Source organism: Sus scrofa, chromosome 2, assembly GCF_000003025.6.
Source record: "Sus scrofa isolate TJ Tabasco breed Duroc chromosome 2, Sscrofa11.1, whole genome shotgun sequence".
Classification (NCBI taxonomy): domain Eukaryota; kingdom Metazoa; phylum Chordata; class Mammalia; order Artiodactyla; family Suidae; genus Sus; species Sus scrofa.
The window spans coordinates 3,028,649-3,047,528 of record NC_010444.4 but is presented as its reverse complement, the minus strand read 5'-3'; the positions used below and the strand labels follow the sequence as shown (position 1 = coordinate 3,047,528).

General features: G+C 62.2%; 1 protein-coding gene across 13 annotated transcripts in view; it reads left to right on the top strand.

Moving 5' to 3' along the window:
• Positions 1-16,426, top strand: part of CTTN (cortactin) — a 29,694-nt gene extending 13,268 nt beyond the window's left edge. For 4 of the 13 annotated variants that reach the window (XM_021082648.1, XM_021082650.1, XM_021082647.1 and 1 more), the window contains 12 exons: positions 150-204; positions 2,262-2,372; positions 4,437-4,547; positions 5,035-5,145; positions 5,456-5,566; positions 6,775-6,830; positions 8,203-8,272; positions 10,218-10,366; positions 12,519-12,608; positions 13,211-13,367; positions 14,109-14,180; positions 15,301-16,426. In XM_021082648.1, the coding sequence (XP_020938307.1) occupies positions 150-204; positions 2,262-2,372; positions 4,437-4,547; positions 5,035-5,145; positions 5,456-5,566; positions 6,775-6,830; positions 8,203-8,272; positions 10,218-10,366; positions 12,519-12,608; positions 13,211-13,367; positions 14,109-14,180; positions 15,301-15,437 (1,230 nt within the window). In that variant the 3' untranslated portion in view covers positions 15,438-16,426. The remainder of the gene's footprint in view (positions 1-149; positions 205-2,261; positions 2,373-4,436; positions 4,548-5,034; positions 5,146-5,455; positions 5,567-6,774; positions 6,831-8,202; positions 8,273-10,217; positions 10,367-12,518; positions 12,609-13,210; positions 13,368-14,108; positions 14,181-15,300) is intronic. The other 9 variants (XM_021082654.1, XM_021082651.1, XM_021082655.1 and 6 more) reach the window with 5 other exon arrangements.

Below are 18,880 nucleotides of genomic sequence, written 5' to 3'. Positions count from 1 at the left end.
AGCCCCAGGGCCTGGGCATCAGCGGCTCAGGAAATCAGGGATCAGAAAGAAGATGCTCCAGGTTTTCTGCAGCATCCTGTGCATCGTGGCCGCGGAGTAACTCTTTCAGAGGCATTCGAAAGTGCGTTTCCTGTTTTCTGTCCCTGCAGTCGGCCGTGGGCTTTGAGTACCAGGGGAAAACTGAGAAGCACGCCTCACAGAAAGGTACGAGGTCGGGGCGCAGGTGACATCCGGAAGGCAGCCCCGCCCGGCCGCCAGCAGGAGGACGCGGTCACTGGAGGCCTCGCCTCGCCCTGGAGCAGGGGTCACCGTGGGGGGGACATGGCTCTTTTCTCCGGGCTCTGGGTCAGCTGGGTATCATGTGACGGCGAGGTCCCCACATCTTGTGTCCCCGAGCAGCAGCCACGTTGCAGCAGATGCTCCCTCCCTCTGTCTGAGCAGCCTGGTCCCCTGAGAGGCTGGCTCTTTACTTGGCAAAACTACCTTCCCTCCAGGGACGGGTCCCGGAGCCTTAGAGGACTGAGGGTTTTGCCGCGCACCTGCGGTCCTTGACGTGCCGTCGGCTGACCCTCACCGAGTCGTGCTGGCCTCGGGGAGCCTCGTTTAAACCAAAGCCTGGCCCTTCCTCAGAGCCCGTGAGGCCTGCTGTGCAGGCTTGTTTACTCCTGCCTCTTGCAGGTCCTCGGATGCCCTGGGGAAGTAGCTGGGCCTGTGAGCACGCTCGGCCCGGCCTGCCCGGTCCCCTGGCTTGCCCTGTTGCATCCAGTCTTTTCTAGAAAGGGTTTCAGGCTGTGCAGCTTCCGTTGTGCACTGACCTCTGCTTGAACGGTTCCTTCCCCGGTGGGACTGCGGCTCCTTTCTGTCCTCCGGCAGTCAGAAGGGGCCAGGCTGCAGGGCACAGGCGGCATCCAGTGTCGCTCATGTGAGACACTGGGTGGTGACTCGTGCATTTTAAAATGTGTGCTCGTCTGTGTGAGTAGATAACCCACAGAGACCTACCGCGGGCGCAGGGAAGGCCGCACGATGCTTTGTGATATCCTGTAACGGGAAAGAGCCTGAAAAAACACTTATGTCCGTGCGTGCCTCTAACCGCGTCGTCACGCCCTGCCCCAAACTCAGCTCCACGTAGTAGATTGACTGCGCCCCAATAAAATGCGAGCAAAAGAACTAAAACAAGTCACACGTAAACTGCTTTGCCCGTAGAAAGGGCTCATCTAATGACTTGATAAAGGCGCTTTCATAGTTGGAAAGGAAAATAAGAGCTGTGCTTGATCTCTTGGTGAGTTGTCACTTGAGACCATGTCTTGCTTAGTTTCAGTTTATTTTATTTTTTTTCCCACACCTAAGGCATGTGGAGGTCCCTGGGCCAGGGATCAAACCTGCTTGAGAGCAGTGACCCAAGCACTGCAGGCACGAGGCTACATCCTTAACCCTCTGAGCCACAGGAAGATCCCGTTTTTATTTATTTTTGTTTTTTTGGTCTTGTTGCCATTTCTTGGGCCGCTCCTGCGGCATATGGAGGTTCCCAGGCTAGGGGTCCAATTGGAGCTGTAGCTGCCAGCCTGCGCCAGAGCCATAGCAACATGGGATCCGAGCCGCATCTGCGACCTACACCACAGCTCACGGCAATGCCAGATCCTTAACCCACGGAGCAAGGCCAGGGATCGAACCCGCAATCTCATGGTTCCTAGTCGGATTCGTTAACCACTGCACCACGACGGGAACTCCCCGTTTTTATTTTTAAAATGTTTTTGGCAGTTCCCATTGTGGCTCAGTGGTAACAAGCCTGACTAGTAGCCTTGAGGACATGAGTTCAATCCCTCGCCTTGCTCAGAGGGTTAGGGATCCACGGTTGCCGTCAGCTGGGGTGTAGGTTGTAGACGCATTACGGCAGCCGCCGGTGAAGCTGCAGCTGATTTGACCCCTAGCCTGGGAACTTCCGGGTGCTGTGGGTGTGGCCCTAAAAAACTAAATAAGCTTTGATTGGAGTAGAGGTGTTGGGCAGCGGTGTAGTCCTCTTGGCTGTGCCGCAGGGACTTGGGCACATGCACGGGCACACTTGTGCTCCTTCTCTGGGTCTCCTCCCGCGTGGGTCGTCACAGCGTAGCGGGGAGAGCCCCCTGTGTTGCACAGCAGTCTGTGAGGCCGCCACTCCTGTCCAGGAGCTCGCCCGCGCCGCCCCCCCAGGCTGCGTGTTGAACCAGAGGGACCCTCCTGGGTCAGGCCCCTTTGCTCGATCCCCTGCTGCCCTGTCTCTGCAGATTACGCGAGTGGTTTTGGCGGCAAGTACGGCGTGCAGTCCGATCGTGTGGACAAGAGCGCGGTGGGCTTCGACTACCAGGGCAAGACGGAGAAGCACGAGTCGCAGAAAGGTGGGCCCTGCGGACGGCCGGCAGCCCAGCCCAGCGCGGGCTGTCCCGGCACAGGCGCCTCCTCCTCCCTGTTGTCAGTGGGTGTCTGTTATGGTTACATGCCTTTCTCCTCCTTCCTCTGCCTTTTTCTCTTTCTCTCTTTTTCTCTCACCACACTCGCAGCATGGGGAAGTTCACGGTCTAGGGACTGAACTCAGGCCACTGCAGAGACAGCACTGAATCCGTAACCCGCTGCACCGCGGCGGGAACTCCTGACTTTACGTTTTTGATCCATGCTGCCACCTTGTCCCTAGAAGCCATCCTGCCTCTCCGTGCACTAGGCCATGCATGTACGGCCTTTTGTCCCCCGAGGTGGTGCTCGTGGAGGTTGACTTAGAAGACTCAGCCCCCACTGCCGAGGTCCTGCTTTGTTGGCGCTTCTGTGTTGTTTGCTTTGTTTGGCCTGCACGTTTAAATCTGAGAGTAATTGCCAGCGTATAAACCGAGAGCTCACATGTTTTCAAAACCCCACATTTTAAGAAACAGGAGTAAAAGGCACCACCGGACCCACCCCAGGCTTGGCCTTTCCTGGGGAGCCGCCGTGGGCCTGAGGGGCCCCGGGTGGGGAGGCCCGCTTGCCCCGAGCGCTTGGCCTGCCGCGGGATTGCGGTAAACTCGGCCCTCTCTCTGCTTGAAAACAGCCTCTGCTCCTCTGCCCTGTGGGCCCCCCGCTAATCAGGTCCTGCTGTGGATCCTGTCCACTTTTGCCAGATTTTCTCCCCGAGATGCCCTCGAGGAAGAATAAATACGCCTCCGGGAAGTCGGGGAGCAGAGGCCGAAGTGCCTGGAGCAGCATGGCTCCTGGGCAGCCCCAGGCCTTCCCGGGAGGGATTTGACCGTGGCTTTGGTTCATTCTACTCCGTTAGGGAGTCCGAGGCGGAGCCCTGCCTTAGCAGAAGAGGACCCGCGTAGAAGAACGGAGGTTCCCGCAGGACGTTCCACGTCGAGCCTGCGTCGCTGACTTTAGCTTAGGACGCAGAGGCCTTTGCACAGCTTGCTTCCCTAGCTCACCCTGCCCTCAGCCACCCTGTGTAGACTGTTAGTTCTCACTCCCTTTTGGAATGAAGGGCAGATGCCATAGCAGTTAGTCCGTCCTGGTCACTTCTCCTCATAGACCTGTTACTACATATAGATAACGCTGGAAAACTTTCCACTTTCGTGATCTCTCAGTGACCCGCAAAGGTGTTTGGTCTGTTTCTGTTGCTGTTTTCCTCTGGCCACCCCATAGCATACAAAGCTCCTGGGCCAGGGATCAGATTTGAGCCGCAGTTGTGACCTATACCACAGCTGCGGCAACACTAGATCCTTTAACCCTGGAGTTCCCTTTGTGCCTTAGCAGTAATGAACCTGACTGGTATCCACGAGGACTCAGGTTCGATCCCTGGCCTCGCTCAGTGGGTTGAGGATCTGGCGTTGGCTGTGAGCTGTGGTGTAGATGGCAGACGCAGCTTGGATCCCATGTTGCTGTGTCTGTGGTGTAGGCCGGCAGCTGCAACTCCGATTGGATCCGTAGCCTGGGAACCTCCATATGCCGTGGGTGCGGCCATAAAAAGGATCCTTTAACCCACTCCACGGGGCCAGGGGTCGAACTTGCATCCCAGCAAAGCAGAGGTGCCACCAGTCCCACTGAGCCACGTCGGAAACTCTTGGTTTGTTTTTCAAGATTGAGTGATAGGAGTTCCCGTTGTACTCAGCAGGTTAAGAACCTAACTAGTATCCGTGAGGATGCAGGTTCAATCCCTGGCCTGCCTCAGTGGGTTGAAGGATCTGGCGTTGCTGTGAGCTGCAGTGTAGGTCACAGACCCGGCTCGGATCCTGCATTGCTGGGGCTGTGGGTGTCGGCCGGCAGCTGCAGCTCCGAGTGGACCCCTAGCCTGGGAAGCTCCACGTGCTGAGGGTGTGGCCCTAAATAAAAGGACGAAATAAGGAAATAAGATTGAGTGCTGAAAGCGCGCTCTCAGACTGCTAAACCGCAGCGCGCTCGCGGCCTTGCTGGTGTCTGAACCGCCCCTTCCTTGTTTGCAGACTACTCCAAAGGCTTCGGCGGCAAGTACGGGATTGACAAGGATAAAGTGGACAGGAGTGCCGTGGGCTTTGAGTATCAAGGCAAAACGGAGAAGCACGAGTCCCAGAAAGGTGTCTTCCGTTGTCCCTCATTCCCCACCACCTGGCGCGGCAGGTGTAGGCCAGAGCCAAGTGGAAAAACCCAACAGAAGCAGCAGCCTTCAGAGGCGAGGGCTCGCTCTCTTAAGCGGTGAACTTGAGAACCGCAGATCCGAAAACAGCAGTTGCGTTAGAAATCCGGTCTTTACACTTGCTTTGGCTCTGCCGCGGCGGCTGTGTCGCACGTCCGTGTCGCACGTCTGTGTTGGTGAATGGTGAGAGCGGGAGGGCTCGTCAGCCGGGTCAGGCTGCCTGCCCCGCGGCTGCTCATGCGGGCACCCGTCCGTGTGCATCCGAGGTGCTGAGGTCGTGGGCGGGGTGGTTTTCCCGACCCGCCCGGGGCGGCCCTCCTCTGGGAGGTCCCCGGCCTCGTCCCGAAGGGCTGGGCGCAGCGGGTGGAGCGCGCGCTCCCTGTGCCGCAGGCCCCGTTAACACCAGACTGGCCTCTCTTGTCCCGTAGACTACGTGAAGGGCTTCGGAGGGAAGTTTGGCGTGCAGACAGACCGACAGGACAAGTGTGCCCTCGGCTGGGACCACCAGGAGAAGCTGCAGCTGCACGAGTCCCAGAAAGGTACGTCCCCGACGGCCTCCGAGGAGCTCGTTTGCGTTTACAGGTCCGCTCGCGCCCGGGAGGCCGCCCTCCCTGTTGGAGGGGGGCCTCTGCCTCCCGCGGTTTGGAAGGAAGCCCCTCCTCGCGGGGAGCCTGTGTCGGGAGCCCCTCTGAGCGGCCTGGCCCTGCCCGCGGGCCGGCCCGCGCCGCGCGCTCCCGCTGCCGCTGCCGCTGAGGACGCGTCTGACCCCCGCACGTGCTTGGACGACGCTAACCAGACCTGTGTTTCCTCTCTCGGTTGTCTTCCCCACTGTGGCTCGTGGATTTTCAGATTATAAGACTGGTTTCGGAGGCAGATTTGGTGTTCAGTCCGAGAGGCAGGACTCCTGTGCTGTGGGGTTTGATTACAAGGAGAAACTGGCCAAGCACGAGTCCCAGCAAGGCACAGTTGTCCCCCCCCGCCCCGCTCCCCCTCCCCCGGGCTGCCGCTTCTAGCACAGACCCCAGGGCTCAGCCCCCGAGGCACCCCGTCCCCGGCGGGCCCCTCGGGCACCTCCCCGCCCCGGGTTGCAGACTCGTGCCCCTCTCCCTGCTCGTTTTTTTCTCTCCCGTGACCTGCGGGGTTTGCGTTTGGCAGAAGCAGGCGTGAGGTGGCAGGTCAGGTCGGCCTAACCCGGGACGTGACGGGTTTCTGGAGCGGGGCTCGGGCTGCAGCTCCCGCTGCTGACCGGACTTCTCGAGCGTTGAGGGAGCCGCCTTCCTGCTTCCGAGACCAGGCGAGACGCTTCTGGTTCAGCCCGATCGCTGGCCGAGGACCAGAGGGCGGCGGGCGTGTCCGCGTGGCTCTGTGTCTCCCTGTGGTGGCATCTCTCGGCCTTCGTGTTGTTTTCCTGACGACACCACCTGGGTCTGACTCTGGCACAGACCCAAACAGTGCAGACATGCAGCTGAAAATCGACGGCCAGGCTCCAGGCGGACGCTGGGCGTCCAGGTGGCTGGCACGCTTGTGCCCAGAGCAGTTACCCTGTGGCGGCCACACTCACGCTGGGTCCTCGTCCTCACGTCCCAGGGTCGAGTTCCGGCTCTTGGTCCTGGTGTCCGGGGGGGTGGGGAGAGTTCCCTGGGGAGTGCCCGGCAGACCGCGTGGCTGTGGTCTTGGCCCTGCGTGGCGCTGGTTCACCACACGACCATGTGACTGTCCCGTCCGTCGTGACATGAGCCTTGGGCTGGTAGAAGTCCTTGGGGATTTTTTTTTTCTTTTAAAAAGCAGAAAAAAAAAAAAAGGGCAAGTCTGCATTGGCGCCTCCTTTTAAGCACTTGGTAGAGCAGGACGGGGAGGCTGGGGGGCCCGCTGCTGGGCCAACTGTGCTAGGAGCTGGCACCCTGCCCGCCAGCCGCCCCTGCACGTCCACCGCACCCCCCCATGCCCACCCCCTCACCCCCGGCCCCTAGCGCGGGAGCATGCCACACCCCTGCCCTGCCCCACTTGCTTGGCCAGGGCGCCTGGTCCGGTGCTGTGGTTTCTGCTGTGGTTTGTGTCGCCCCGCCCCGGTGCCTTCGCGGCTGTTTCTGGATCTGTCCGCATGCTTCTGCTGGCGGCGGCCCCCGGCCCCCAGCCCCAGGGTAAGCACTGGCCGTGTCACGTTTCAGATTATTCCAGAGGATTCGGCGGCAAGTACGGGGTGCAGAAAGACCGGATGGATAAGGTGAGTGGTTCACGTCTGGGGGTCTGTGGTGGGCGCCGGGCGCGGGTTCTCAGAAGCACGGATGTCTCAGGCAGGCCCGTGGGTCACTAACATGGGGGCCGGTCTTTGTCTGCTGCGCTGTGGGTCCCCGTCACGTTTTGCGGGGAGGTAGCCCCCAGCCGTGCAGGTGCAGAGCCGGGCCACCGTCCCAGCCCAGGGCCGAGGCGAACACCGCCAGACCTGGGGCTGTTTGCGCCGAGAGTACTCAGTGGTAAACCATGGTGGACCTGGCTCCGTGTTCACGCTGGCCACGTGGCAGTGGCTGCGAACCCGCAGCATCTGTGTTGCTGCAGGAGGTCCCAGCAGCGTCTGCCCAGAGACAGATGGCTGGGTCCCGCCCCAGGGACCCCTCGTCACTCGGTTTCCGCGTCCCAGCGAGCCGGTCTGCAGCGCAGCGGAGGGCCGGTTTCCTAGTCCGAACTCTGGGCGTGTCGGGGCAGTAGACTTAGGGTCACCTTCGCTGTCCTGGAGGTGCCTGTCCCTGCAGCTGGGGGAGGGGCGCATCCCAGAGCCGCCCGCAGGCAGCTGCAGCCGTGGCCTGGATGCCCTCGAGTCCCAGACTCCTCTGTGGTCTGGGTGTCAGAAGAACCGGGCCTGCACTGAGCCCCACGGTTTCCTGGGGACGCCTGTGCTCACCGCGCGGCAGGACGGGCTGTGCTTCCCGGAAGGGCAGGCCCTCCAAGCTCGCAGAGCCAGGTCCTCCCCCAAACCAAGCCAAGAGCGCGCTTCTCGGGGAGAGTGGAGGCGGGGGCACTTCCCCGGGGAGCAGGCGCTCCCGCGCGCCCTCCTCAACACCAGGCCTCTGTGTGGCCAGAGCCTGCGAGGGACGCGGACTTGGCTGTGGCTGTGCAGGTGGAGGTGCACGGTGGGGCCCTTCTTAATGTGGTTCTGCTGCCTTCTCGAGGCGCTTTCTCGGGTTGGACGGCAGCGTGCTGGCGTTTCCCCCACGCCCTCCTCCACTCGCGCCCCCATCCGTCCGCGCGTCTGTGAGCCCATGCTGAGCTGCACCCTGATGCCGGAAGCCGAGGCCCACTCGGGGCTCACTCCCGGGTGGGGCCTTGCATCCGCCGCCCCAGGGCCCTGGCCCTGCTGCCTCACCCGCCGCGAGTGTTTCTTCTCTGATGCCGCCCCGTGTGGCCGCCCGTGCGCTTCGGCACCTGCTCACGCCTGTTCGCTGGTGGAGCGGGCGGACCTTTGTGCTCCCGGCGGGTGGTTGCAGGCGGGTGGTTGCGGGCACTCGCGGGCAGGCGCCGCGTTGGTGAAGGTGAGGCCCTCAGGGGCCGCGGAGTCGGGGGAGAGCTCGGTCCCGACCTCCCCTGTCCTGTCTCGGTAGAACGCCTCCACTTTTGAGGACGTGGCCCAGGTGGCCCCCACCTATCAGAAGACTGTCCCCGTGGAAGCAGGTAAGTCCCCGCCCCCAGCGCACCGCGGGTCCCCCAGAGCGGCTCCAGGCCGTGGGGGGTGTCCAGGACAGCGCCGCGGGGGAGCGACAGTTGACGGCGTGTGGGCTGGGAGCGGACGGAGGGCTCCAGGGTGAGGTTCTGTGCGTTTGCCAGACAGCAGTGTGAGGGCGCCTTTGCTGGAAGCGGTTTCCGCAGTGGCGCAGAGGCACCTTCCGGAACGGCTCCTCGCAGCTCTCTGGCCTGGCAGGGGCTCTGTTCAGGGTGGGGGGGATGCTTTAGCAGAGCAGGGCTGGACCGCGGGTCCTCCAGGGCCCTCTCACGGCCGGCCTGGGCTCTGGGTGGTCCCTGCCGGACCTACGCCCCCAGCCCTGGCCACCTGAGCTCCTCCCTGTGCCTGTGGTGTCTGAGCAGCGAGTGCCCACGTCTGCCTGAGCCACAGGCTGCCCGCGCCCTGCCCTCCGGGCACCTGCTGGCACGCCGTTGGATCATGGGCCGGGCGCAGAGGAAATACGATTTGGCTGGGGGGGCATTTACACGGGATAGAAGGGCTCAGGCACACCCGGGAAGCAGAGGCCACTCTTCCCTGTGGGTCTGCAGCCTGCAGACTCTGGTCTTGGGGCACAGGTAGAAACTGCCGAGGCCCTAGAAAGCGTTGTTTATGTGGGTCGTGTCTCTTGAGCTTTATTGTGTTAGAATTAAAACGGAAGAACTGAGCGTTTTAGTAACTTGTGTGACATAGTGAAACTCACGTGTTGACGGAACAGTGCCGTCCATGAAAGAACCACACGCTCAAAGTCGAGGGGCGAGAGGAGTAGCGTGCTTTGAATCGACTTTTGTGGACTTGGTTTGCAGTGTCACGTTAGCGCAGGTGTGCAGCACGTGGTGATTCAAAGCTCGTGCCGCTTACACCCCTTCTGGTCGCCAGTCTGGCTGCGGTCCACGCTGGTGTACGTCGCTGTGTCTCCCCCGCGTCGGACGGCTCAGCTGGCAGCTGCTTCTCCGTCCCGTCGGTCTCTTGGGACAGATTCGATGGATGAAGAAAACCTGGCCTTGGCCAGATTCCAGTTAGAAAAGGGAAGGGGTCCTCACGGCCCTTGCCAGCCCCTGGGGGAGTCTTCGTACCCCTGTCCGGCAGGTGGCCAGTCAATGGTTTTCTTAAAGGCCAGGCCCCCTTGTACAACCAGCCTTTGCGGCGTCACGTCGGGGTCACGGGAAGGTCGCGGTGCCCGAACTGTGGCGATTCCCGCACCCAGACGCGCTTTCGTCACTCAGCCCTCATCATCGAGCCTGGCAGAGGCGCTGAGTGGAGCTGGGAGTGGGCACAGGCGCCCCAAACCTCTCATTTTGTTCGAAAGCTTGAATTTTCCCACCGACAACAAACACTGTAGTTTTTGGCACAAGAGGCTCCGCTTGCTCCTTTTGGAGAACGGGTCTGCGCTCACCCAGGTGACCCAGCCCTGGTGCTTCCGTCGTGTCGTCTCAGGGAGGAGAGAGTCCACGAAGAACGGGCTCAGCTGCATCTCAGAGAGACACACGTGTTTCCGGGGGGCGCCACCGCACTTGCGAGGCAGCAGTCGTGGTGTCCCCGCCCGCCCTTTTGGGCGCAGAGTGTGAGAGGCTGGAGGTGTTCTAAACGTCTGGGCTTGTTCCTGTCTTACCAAGGGCGTCCTCGGGGTTCTCCTGGCGAGGCTCTGGTGGGAAAGGGCACAGCCATGGCTGGAGCCCCCCGGCGTTCCCCACGCAGGGCTGTGCTGCGAGTCCTGCCACGTGTGGCGCCTCCAGCAGAGGCGCCCTCACCTGCTGTGTGGCAAACGCACAGACCCTCACCCCTCGAACCCTCCATCCGCTCCCAGCCCACCCGCTGCCAACTGTCCCTCCCCCGCGGCGCTGACCTGGACACCCCACACTGCAGGCGGTGCTGAGGGCACCTCTCCTTCCTCTGTAGTGAACAGCAAAACGAGCAACATCAGAGCCAACTTTGAAAACCTGGCCAAGGAGAAGGAGCAGGAGGACCGGCGGAAGGCGGAGGCGGAGCGGGCGCAGAGGATGGCGAAGGAGAGGCAGGAGCAGGAAGAAGCCCGGCGGCAGCTGGAGGTGAGTCAGCGTGGCCAGAGGGCCCAGGACCTCGGGCTGCGGGCTTGCCTCGCTCCCTATCTGCGATCCAGAGAGGTTTTGGGGATGGCACTGGGCTCGCCCCGAACGCTCTGCTCTCAGGGACCTAAATTGTCCCCAGACGCTCGTCCACTGACCTGCCCCAGTCCTGCCCCTGCTGACCCAGTGCTGCGGCGCCCACCAGCCTGTCCTCAGTCCCGCAGCCTCTGCGCTCGTCGCACCCCAGGAACCCACTCTCTGGGGGGCGGCTGGGCTCACAGGGGTTCCCCATGAACGCAGTGCGCCTGCCCGCGTGGCACCTGCTCCTGGAGCCTGGGGCTGTGGGGCGGCCTGGGACCTTCATCCTGTTTTCCCACGAGGGAGGGTGGAGACGGGAGCCGTGACGAGTGAGCAGGAGGGTGTGGACTCGCCTTCCCCAGCTTTTCTGGAGGGACTGAGGCCTAATGGCTCTGGTCCCACCTTGTCACCTGCTCTGGGCGACCTGGGCTCGGCTCTGAGCTGCTTGTGGAAGCCCCTCGACACTGGGGGCGTAGGTAGAAGCTGAAGCGACGTGCGTGATGTATCACAGACCGCGAGGCTTTCCTTCCACCGTGGACACCCCCTCCTGGGTTGCAGTGAGGGCCCTGGGAACCCGGTCCAGCGAGAACGGTGGTTGAGGAAAGAAACGCGTGGGCAGGAAACGCCGGGCTCTGGGGACCGGGTTAAATGAGCCGATCCGCGTGCTGGCGTGTGCGTGAGGTCGCAGTGACAGAGGCCTGCGTGATGACCACGTGCCGTTCCTGAATTGCTGGGACGTTGTGGTTTCCCTTCGTCGTAATCACGCTGTGAGGCGTCTGTTTCTCGTTTTGTGACTTGGAGTTTAACCCCCGAGACCTGAACGATGCAGAAGGAGTGGAAGGCTTGGGAAGAAAGTGGCTTTGGGTCGCTGTATCCAGCCTCTTGGCTTCACAGGTTCCCTTGCAGTCCCTTTGGCCGGGTTGCCCTCTCCCTGTCCACCTGAGCCCTGCAGTGTGGGGGGCGCTGGCGTCTGAGTACTTACTCCCCTGGGCAGGCGGGGTTCACGATGCTCGGCTCTCAACTCTTGAGAGCTCGAGAGCCCACGGGTGTCTCTGTTCCCGGCCGGGTCGGGAGTGGCTGTCACAGAACCTTGTGCCACTGCAGTGTGGCCACAGGCCTGGGACTCCGGGAGCCCATGCTTAGCCCAGCCCAAGCGTGGCCGCTTCAAGGAGACATGGGTACTTAGCGCTGTTCCAGGCGCTGTGGGGCCTCGTGACCGCCCTCTGCAGGCCATGCAGAGCTGCTCTGGTGCCGAGAGCTGTGCGGGTCTCAGGACACACGACAGTGGTGCCGTCCCCTGTAGGAGAGGCAGGCTGGCGGAGCAGGTGTAGCTCCTGCCCCACCCCCCCCCCACCCCCAAGAGCCACCCACCTCCCTGGAGCCTCAGGTCCTTATCTGTGGCGGGGAGGAAATCCAGCCTTTCGGTTGTAGCACTGGCTTCCCGGGGCCGCTGCGCCGTGTTCCCACCGTGCAGGGGCTGGGCCCCGTTTGTCAGCGCACCGTCTGGACGTTAGCAGTCCTAGGCGGCACGGCGCTGGCTCCTGCTGGCGGCTCCCGAGGAGCGTGTCCCTGCCTCTGGTGCTTCCTAACCCCCACGACCTCTGCTTTCCCTCTGCCCCCTCTTGTAAGGACACGCCAAGGCCACCCCGCAGCTCAGGTCCTTGCCTGGCCACCGGTGCAGCCTCGTGCCTGGAAGGCTCCGTATTCGCAGGCCTGGGGTCAGGACCTCAGCATCTCCCCCACGGCCCGTTCCCTGTGTCTGGAGGTCGCGTCCATGTGACGTGCAGAGACCACTCCCTGTGTTTCCGCGTCCGAGGCAGACGTGGGCCCCTGGGGCACGTGTGGGTGACCGGCCGCCTGCTGCCTCTGGCTTGGGTCCCAGCAGCCCCGGGGTCGTGAGGGGCGGCGGGGGGGCGCGGGCCCGGGGGTCTGTTGGGAGGACTCACGGGGACCCGTGCTGCAGAGCAGACCCGCCCCGACGTCTGCAGTGTCCCCTCTCTGCGGACTCCCAAGGTGCTGCTGCCGGTGACGTGGCGCGGCCGGCTCCCCGCTGACCACCCCCGTCTCTGAACCGTAGGAGCAGGCCCGGGCCCAGAAGCCCACGCCGCCCGCGTCCCCCACGCCTCAGCCCGCTCCGGAGAGGCCGCCGTCGAGCCCCGTCTACGAGGTGGGTGCTTCTGCTCAGTTTGTAGGTGAGTCTGACTGCCCGGGTCAGCGCCCCGTGGACACGGAGACCCTCAAACCGCGGCTGGTGTCAGGGCTCGGGGAGTTTGGTTGCAGCTCGGGGGTGTCAGCAGAGCGCTGTTGGTGTCCTCCTGCGTGTGACTCGGTGGTCACTCCCTCGCCTCCCCTCCACAGAGGGCCTGGCGCGAACGGCCCCCCCGCCCCCCGGGCTTGGCTGCTCTGGCCGTGGGATGGGGAGACGCTGTGGAGCTGCCCTCAGAGGTGCCCTGGGGGATTGGGTGGCCTCGGAGGTCTGGGGCCTGGCAAGGCAACAGGGCGAACCCGCCCCTGGAAAAAGCAGCCCTGACGGCTGGCGGTGCCGGCAGGTGGGCGCCCGACGGGTCTCCGGTGGCAGTAGGACAGGGGTGTCCAGGTGCGAGAACAGGACTGTGGGGGAGGGGCTGGGCCCTGGTCCTCTCGCCGCTGCCGCTGTACCATGGTTGGGACCCAGGCGTCCTCAGTTCGTCTCAGCTGGGACTGCAGCGCGGCTGTGTGGCTCAGGGACCCTGTCCGGGCCGCGAGAACTGTCTCCCTGACCCTTCACAGGACGCGGCTCCCCTCCAGGCCGAGCCGAGCTACAGGGCCCCCGAGAGCACACACGAGCCTGAGCCGGTGTACAGCGTGGAGGCTGCCGGCTACCGAGAGGCCTGCGCGCCGGAGGCCGTCTACGAGAGCACGGAGGCCCCGGGCCACTACCCAGCAGGTGCGGCCCCTGCCTTGTCCCCTCTGCCCCCGTTCTCTGAAAGTCGCCTCTTCCCCTGCTGCCCCCCGCCAGCCGTGCCCTCCGGCCTCCTCTCCTTCTGGACGGGCCCAGCCTCGGGAGTCGGGGTTCCAGGAAGACCCCTGAGTGTGTGGGGGCCTCTGAGCAGGGCGGGCCTGAGGGAGGGGGTTCCTGCTGCCCTCTGGTCCCAGTCGGTCTCTGGACGCTGGCAGGAGCCAGAGCAGCGTGAGGCCTCGGACGTCTTCCCAGGGGGCTGAACGCCGAGGTCCAGCTCTTCCTTGTAAAGATGAGGCGTCCGGGAATGTCCCCGGATGGGCCTAACCCAGGCCTTCTCCGCCTGGGAGGGACAGGCGCCTCGTCCCAGAGTCGACACAGGGCAGAGCTCTTGCCTCCCCCAGCGCGCTGTGAGGCGGGCTCGGCCGTCTCCCACTTGCCATTCCCCTAACTCGGATGTGACCGTTCTTAAAATTAGTGCGAAGTATTTAAAACGTAAAAAGTTACCTTCTGAAAGTGTCCTGGGACCTGTCAGAGTCCTTGGCCCTCGCCAGGTGGGCTGGAGCCGGGAGCCAGGCCCTTGAAGCCCGTCCTCCTGGCGGGTGGGGCCTGGCCGCCCCAGGAAAGCGCCCTCCCGCCTGGCCTCCGCTGCAGCCTCGCAGCCTCGCAGCCTCGGGAAGGTCGTCAGCGGAGGGGGCCCGGGCCCTCACGGGGTCCTCTGTGTTGCAGAGGAAGGTGCCTATGACGAGTACGAGAACGACCTTGGAATCACGGCCATCGCCCTGTACGACTACCAGGCTGGTGAGAAAGGGGCCCGGGCCCCACGCGGGAGGGCCGCCGCCGTCCCTCCAAGCCTCCCTCACCGTTTTAGAAATGGGGATTTCGCTGCATTTTCCAAGTTACTTGAAAGAGTAAATGCAGTGCAGAGAGTTCCTGGCTTTCCCTCCCTGAATCGCCTGAGAGCTGCAGGGTGCCCCGTCCCCCTAAAAAGCCCAAACCGGGACACTGCTACAGAAGCGGTTTCCTCCAAGAGTGCAGAGTCACTGTTGAGACCGCCACACCTGCAGAGGCCCTCACGTTTACCAGCTGTACCCAGAACTCTCTGGTCCTGGTCCTGTCTGGGCCTGGCCCCAGTGCCCTCCCATCCCACCCGGAGCAGCCCCCCAGCAGCCCCCCAGCAGCCCCCTGCCCCTCAGGCCCTTGGCGCTTTTCCTTCTGGGGTGACCCTTGGCGGCCCGGCCAAGGCCCTGCATCCTGGCAGCGTCTGTGGCTGTCTGTCCTCCGTCTGTCCTCCGCCGTGGTGGTCACCACTGTCACCTGGCCCACTGGTGCCAACCACGTTCTCCACTGCTAGGGCCCCACGTCTCCCCTCGCAGCTGCTGAGGATTTTGTGGGCCCCCCAAGGTCCCGTTCATCCTCTTCGAACTTCCAGCCCCTGTAGCGTGGTTCCTGGTCCAGGCGTCCAGCCACTCCGGGGAGCGTCCTCTGCCCTGGGAAGAGCTTCCCTCCTGGGGGGGTCTCGCCCGCCCCCGCCCGCCCGGCCCCTCCCGTTCAGCCGGGGCTCCCTCCAGGCTTCCCTGTTCAGGAGGAGCAGCCTGGCTTTCGGAGCCTCAGCGAACGCGTTCTTGCCCTCGTAGCAAGGGCTGCTTGGCTGCCTCCGAACCCTGGTGTGTTTAGGGGCCGCCTGCCACCTGCCTGTCCTCCCCCAGCAAGGACGCCGCCTCCCCTGGGGAGGGGGCTGGGGGCGGTGGGAAGGAAGCGGGTCGCAGCCGTGGCCCCGCGTCCCGAGGGCCCGCTTCCCGAGGGCCCGCGTCCCCAGGGCGCGTGCGGTCCGGGCGAGAGGGCCCCGTGCCTGGCGGGTTTTCCCGGCGGCGGCCCCGGCATCGCCGGGTTCACCGCTGCCCTGTGCCCTGCTCCGCAGCGGGCGACGACGAGATCTCCTTCGACCCCGACGACATCATCACCAACATCGAGATGATCGACGACGGCTGGTGGCGCGGGCTCTGCAAGGGCAGGTACGGGCTCTTCCCCGCCAACTACGTGGAGCTGCGGCAGTAGGGCGCCCGCGCCGGCCGCGCCTGCCTCCTGCTGGTTCCGCGGGGGGCCGACCCCAACGGCTTTTACATTTAATACTTTTGCTGATGCTTTTGGAAATGTTTACGCCACAGAATTTGCTAATATATTGTAATCATGCTCCTCGGAGGGTCGGTAATTGTTTTTATGCATTTAAGGTATTTTCTTTCTTTGCCAAATCGACTGTCGCGGGGAGTCCTTGGGGGACCTTGGGGACCGGGTCGTCTCCGCCCATTGTCGCTGGGGCAGGGGGCACGTCTGGGGAGTCTCTCCTGTCCCTGTGGCTGGGAATGGGGAGGGGCCTGTGGAAATGACCACAGGGACAGCCGCTCCGAGGTGGGGACCGGCCTCCACGCCCCGGAACCCCTCGGGCTCCAACGGTCTCTGTCATTCTCTCCGCCTGAGCCCCGGCCCCTCGCTGCAGTGTCACCTGGGCCCTTAACGACTGCCCTTCCTGCAGTCTCCCGCCCCCTGGGTCCGAAGGCCTGGCCGGCACTTGCTGGTGGCCCCTTGTCACCCGGCCAGTGCCGGCCCTGGGAGGACAGCCTCTCCGCTGCGGGAAGGTGGGTCCCTTCCCTGTGGTGACCTCCAGAAACGCTTCCCATCAAGGGAGCTGTGCTCTTCTGCCAAAATACCAAGTTAAGAGACAACCAGATTTGCTCGATTGACCTGAGAACTGGGAGCGAACAAGGGGGAACGCTCTGGCCCGGAGGCTCCGTGGCCCCTCTGCGTGGTCGCTGCGGGAGCCCGTCCCCGAGGGACCCGGAGGCCCGCGGGCAGCGCCCTTCCCGGATCCCGTGGGTGGTCTCGGGGGTTGGGTGGCAGTGACCGAGGGACGGCTTTTCTTCCCTGAAGTGCATTTTCACAGATAGGTCGGGTTTTATATGCAATTATTGTATCTAAATTTCTGTAGCACACCTCATAGGTATGGTTTTTTTAAATTAAATGTTCCAAATAAACTTTTTTTGATCCACCTGCTGCTGGTTCGCTTTGTGCTTGGTGCCTCATCCTGCAGCGAAGGCCGCTGGGCCCCTCGCACACAGGCTCGCCGTGCAGGAGCGGGACGCGGCTGGCTGGCTGCTGGGCTGTTGTGGTCCTGCCTGGCCGGCTGGTCACGCTCCCGTTTCTCCCTCGGAGGAGGGAGCGGCCCCTCCCGCTGCCTCGCCCTGTCTGACCCGGGCCCCAGGAGCGGGCCCCGAGCTTGAGCTGAGAGCATCTTGCAGGGAGCGATGGAGTGAATGGGACGCGTCTTAACCGGGAGAGGTAACGACTGTGTTAGGAGCTCGTTTTTCCTGAAACAGTGATGTACCTTAGTCTCAGTCCATGTTTTAAATCCTGGGTGGTTTTTTTTTTCATCACCCCTTTGGCTGTTTCTGCCCTGGGCAGACAGAAGCTGCACTTGACTGACCGTGACGATGACACACGGAAGGGAACGCAGGCGGATGCGAATAGGTCAGTGGGGTGGCCTGTTGTTTTCCTGCCACTGGCAGACTTAGGGCTGCTCTTCCTCACCCACGTTTAAAGCCAGCCGGCGGGTTCGGCCGTCCTCAGGGATCGCCTGCTGACTTGCACCGTCTAGGTTTGACGGCAAGATTTTCTCTGTTGATTTGACCTCGTGGTAGACCTGGAGACGCCACCTCTGGCGCGGGCAGGGCGAGGAGGTGGGGGCGAATGTCTGGTGACCCTCAGGTGGGCTGAAGTCCGCCCTCCCAAAGGTGACCGTGGGCGACCCCGGGACCTGTGGCTGTGTCACCTGCAGGGCAGAGGGTCACCCTGACCCCTTCTCTCCCTCCGTCTGCTCTGCCAGCGCATCCGACCGCACGTCCCACTTGCGACTAGTCTGTGACCTGCCTCCCCGCCAGCCCCGTCCACGCACCTGACTTCTCATGGGTTGTTGAAGCGCCTCCCCCTTGGGGCTGCTCCCACCTCTGGTGACCCCTAAAGTTATCTCAACATCTCAGGCTGTGACCTCCACGGTGGCCCCAGGGCCTCCTGAGGCCCCCTGCCTTTCCTCCCACTGTCCCTTCCTGCCTCAGCTCCAGCCACACTGCCCAGAGCCCAGTGGCCTCTCCCACCTGCCAGCATATTGCTGCCTCAGGGCCTTTGCACTGATCCCCCCTCTGCCGGGACCCAGGTGCCTGCAGCTTACTCTTCCTCCTCCAGCCTGTCTGTGCTCTAGGCCCACTTTGACCCCCTCCTTAAAACTGCAGGTCTCTCCAGACCCAACCCTCTTACTGTGTGTGTTGGGGAGGTGGGTCCCCCCAATCCACAGCCTGCAGCATCTTGATGTGGAATCTGAGTTCCCGGACCAGGGATGGAATCTGGGCCTCGGGGTGAAAGCTCCGAGTCCTAACCACTAGACCACCAGGGAGCTCATGTGTTTTTTCTTTTGTAGGGGTATCACTTAATATCACATTACATGATTTTTTAAAACAGCTTTGTTGAGATGTAATTCATAAATTGTATGTCACCTATTTAAAGCATACAGTTCGGTGGTTTTTAGTATATTCAGAGTGGTGCAGCTGTCACCACAATCAATTTTAGTACATGTTTATCACTCCAAAAAGAAAGCCCATGCCCATTAGCAGCCAGTTCCCATTCCCCTGTTTCTCCTTCCTATAGTCTGGGATATGGGTGTGAGGGCTGGAGCTCTGCCAGCTCTTTTGGACTATGAGGCACATTGAAGTTCCCTGCTGAGGATGGTGGAGTAAAAAATAGAAAGAGCCTGGTTCATGATGACATCATGGAGCTGCCACACTCGTCTTGCCTGCTTCTTCTTCTTTTTTTTTTTTTTTTAATGAGTCAGAGAAATAAACTTAAAGAATGCTGCCCTCCATCCAGTTCTACAAGGATCAAGTCATTGGTCACCGCAGTTGCTAACGGACTGCAGCCCGAGAGGAATTCAGGATGGAGAACAGGGTGAGGATTTCTGAGCTTTGGAAAAGCACAGAGATTTTAGATGGTTAGATGTCTCAGGAAGAATTTTAATGAGCCCAGATTCTCGCATCTTCCTGTACAGAAGTGGGGGGTGGGCACTAAAATCATTCACGGAGAAACCTGTTCCTCGTGACTCGCAGTAACCTTTTATTGAGTTGTGTGCTTGAGCACGCATAGCTCCAGCCCAAATCGTGTCTGTAATTGCGGCCACTTCTCCTGCCTCTTTGGAGCCATTCTTCAGAGCTACCAGAGAGGCCACCTCCAGGCTGTCATTCACTAAGAACCGGAATAAAACTTAAATCCCAGCTTGTGTGTGTGTGTATGTTTAAATCAATAAGACTTTCGTTCTAGAAGTTCCCTTCATGGAGTTCCCGTCGTGGCGCAGTGGTTAACGAATCTGACTAGGAGCCATGAGGTTGCAAGTTCGATCCCTGGCCGTGCTCTGTGGGTTAAGGATCTGGCATTGGCGTGAGCTGTGGTATAGGTCCCAG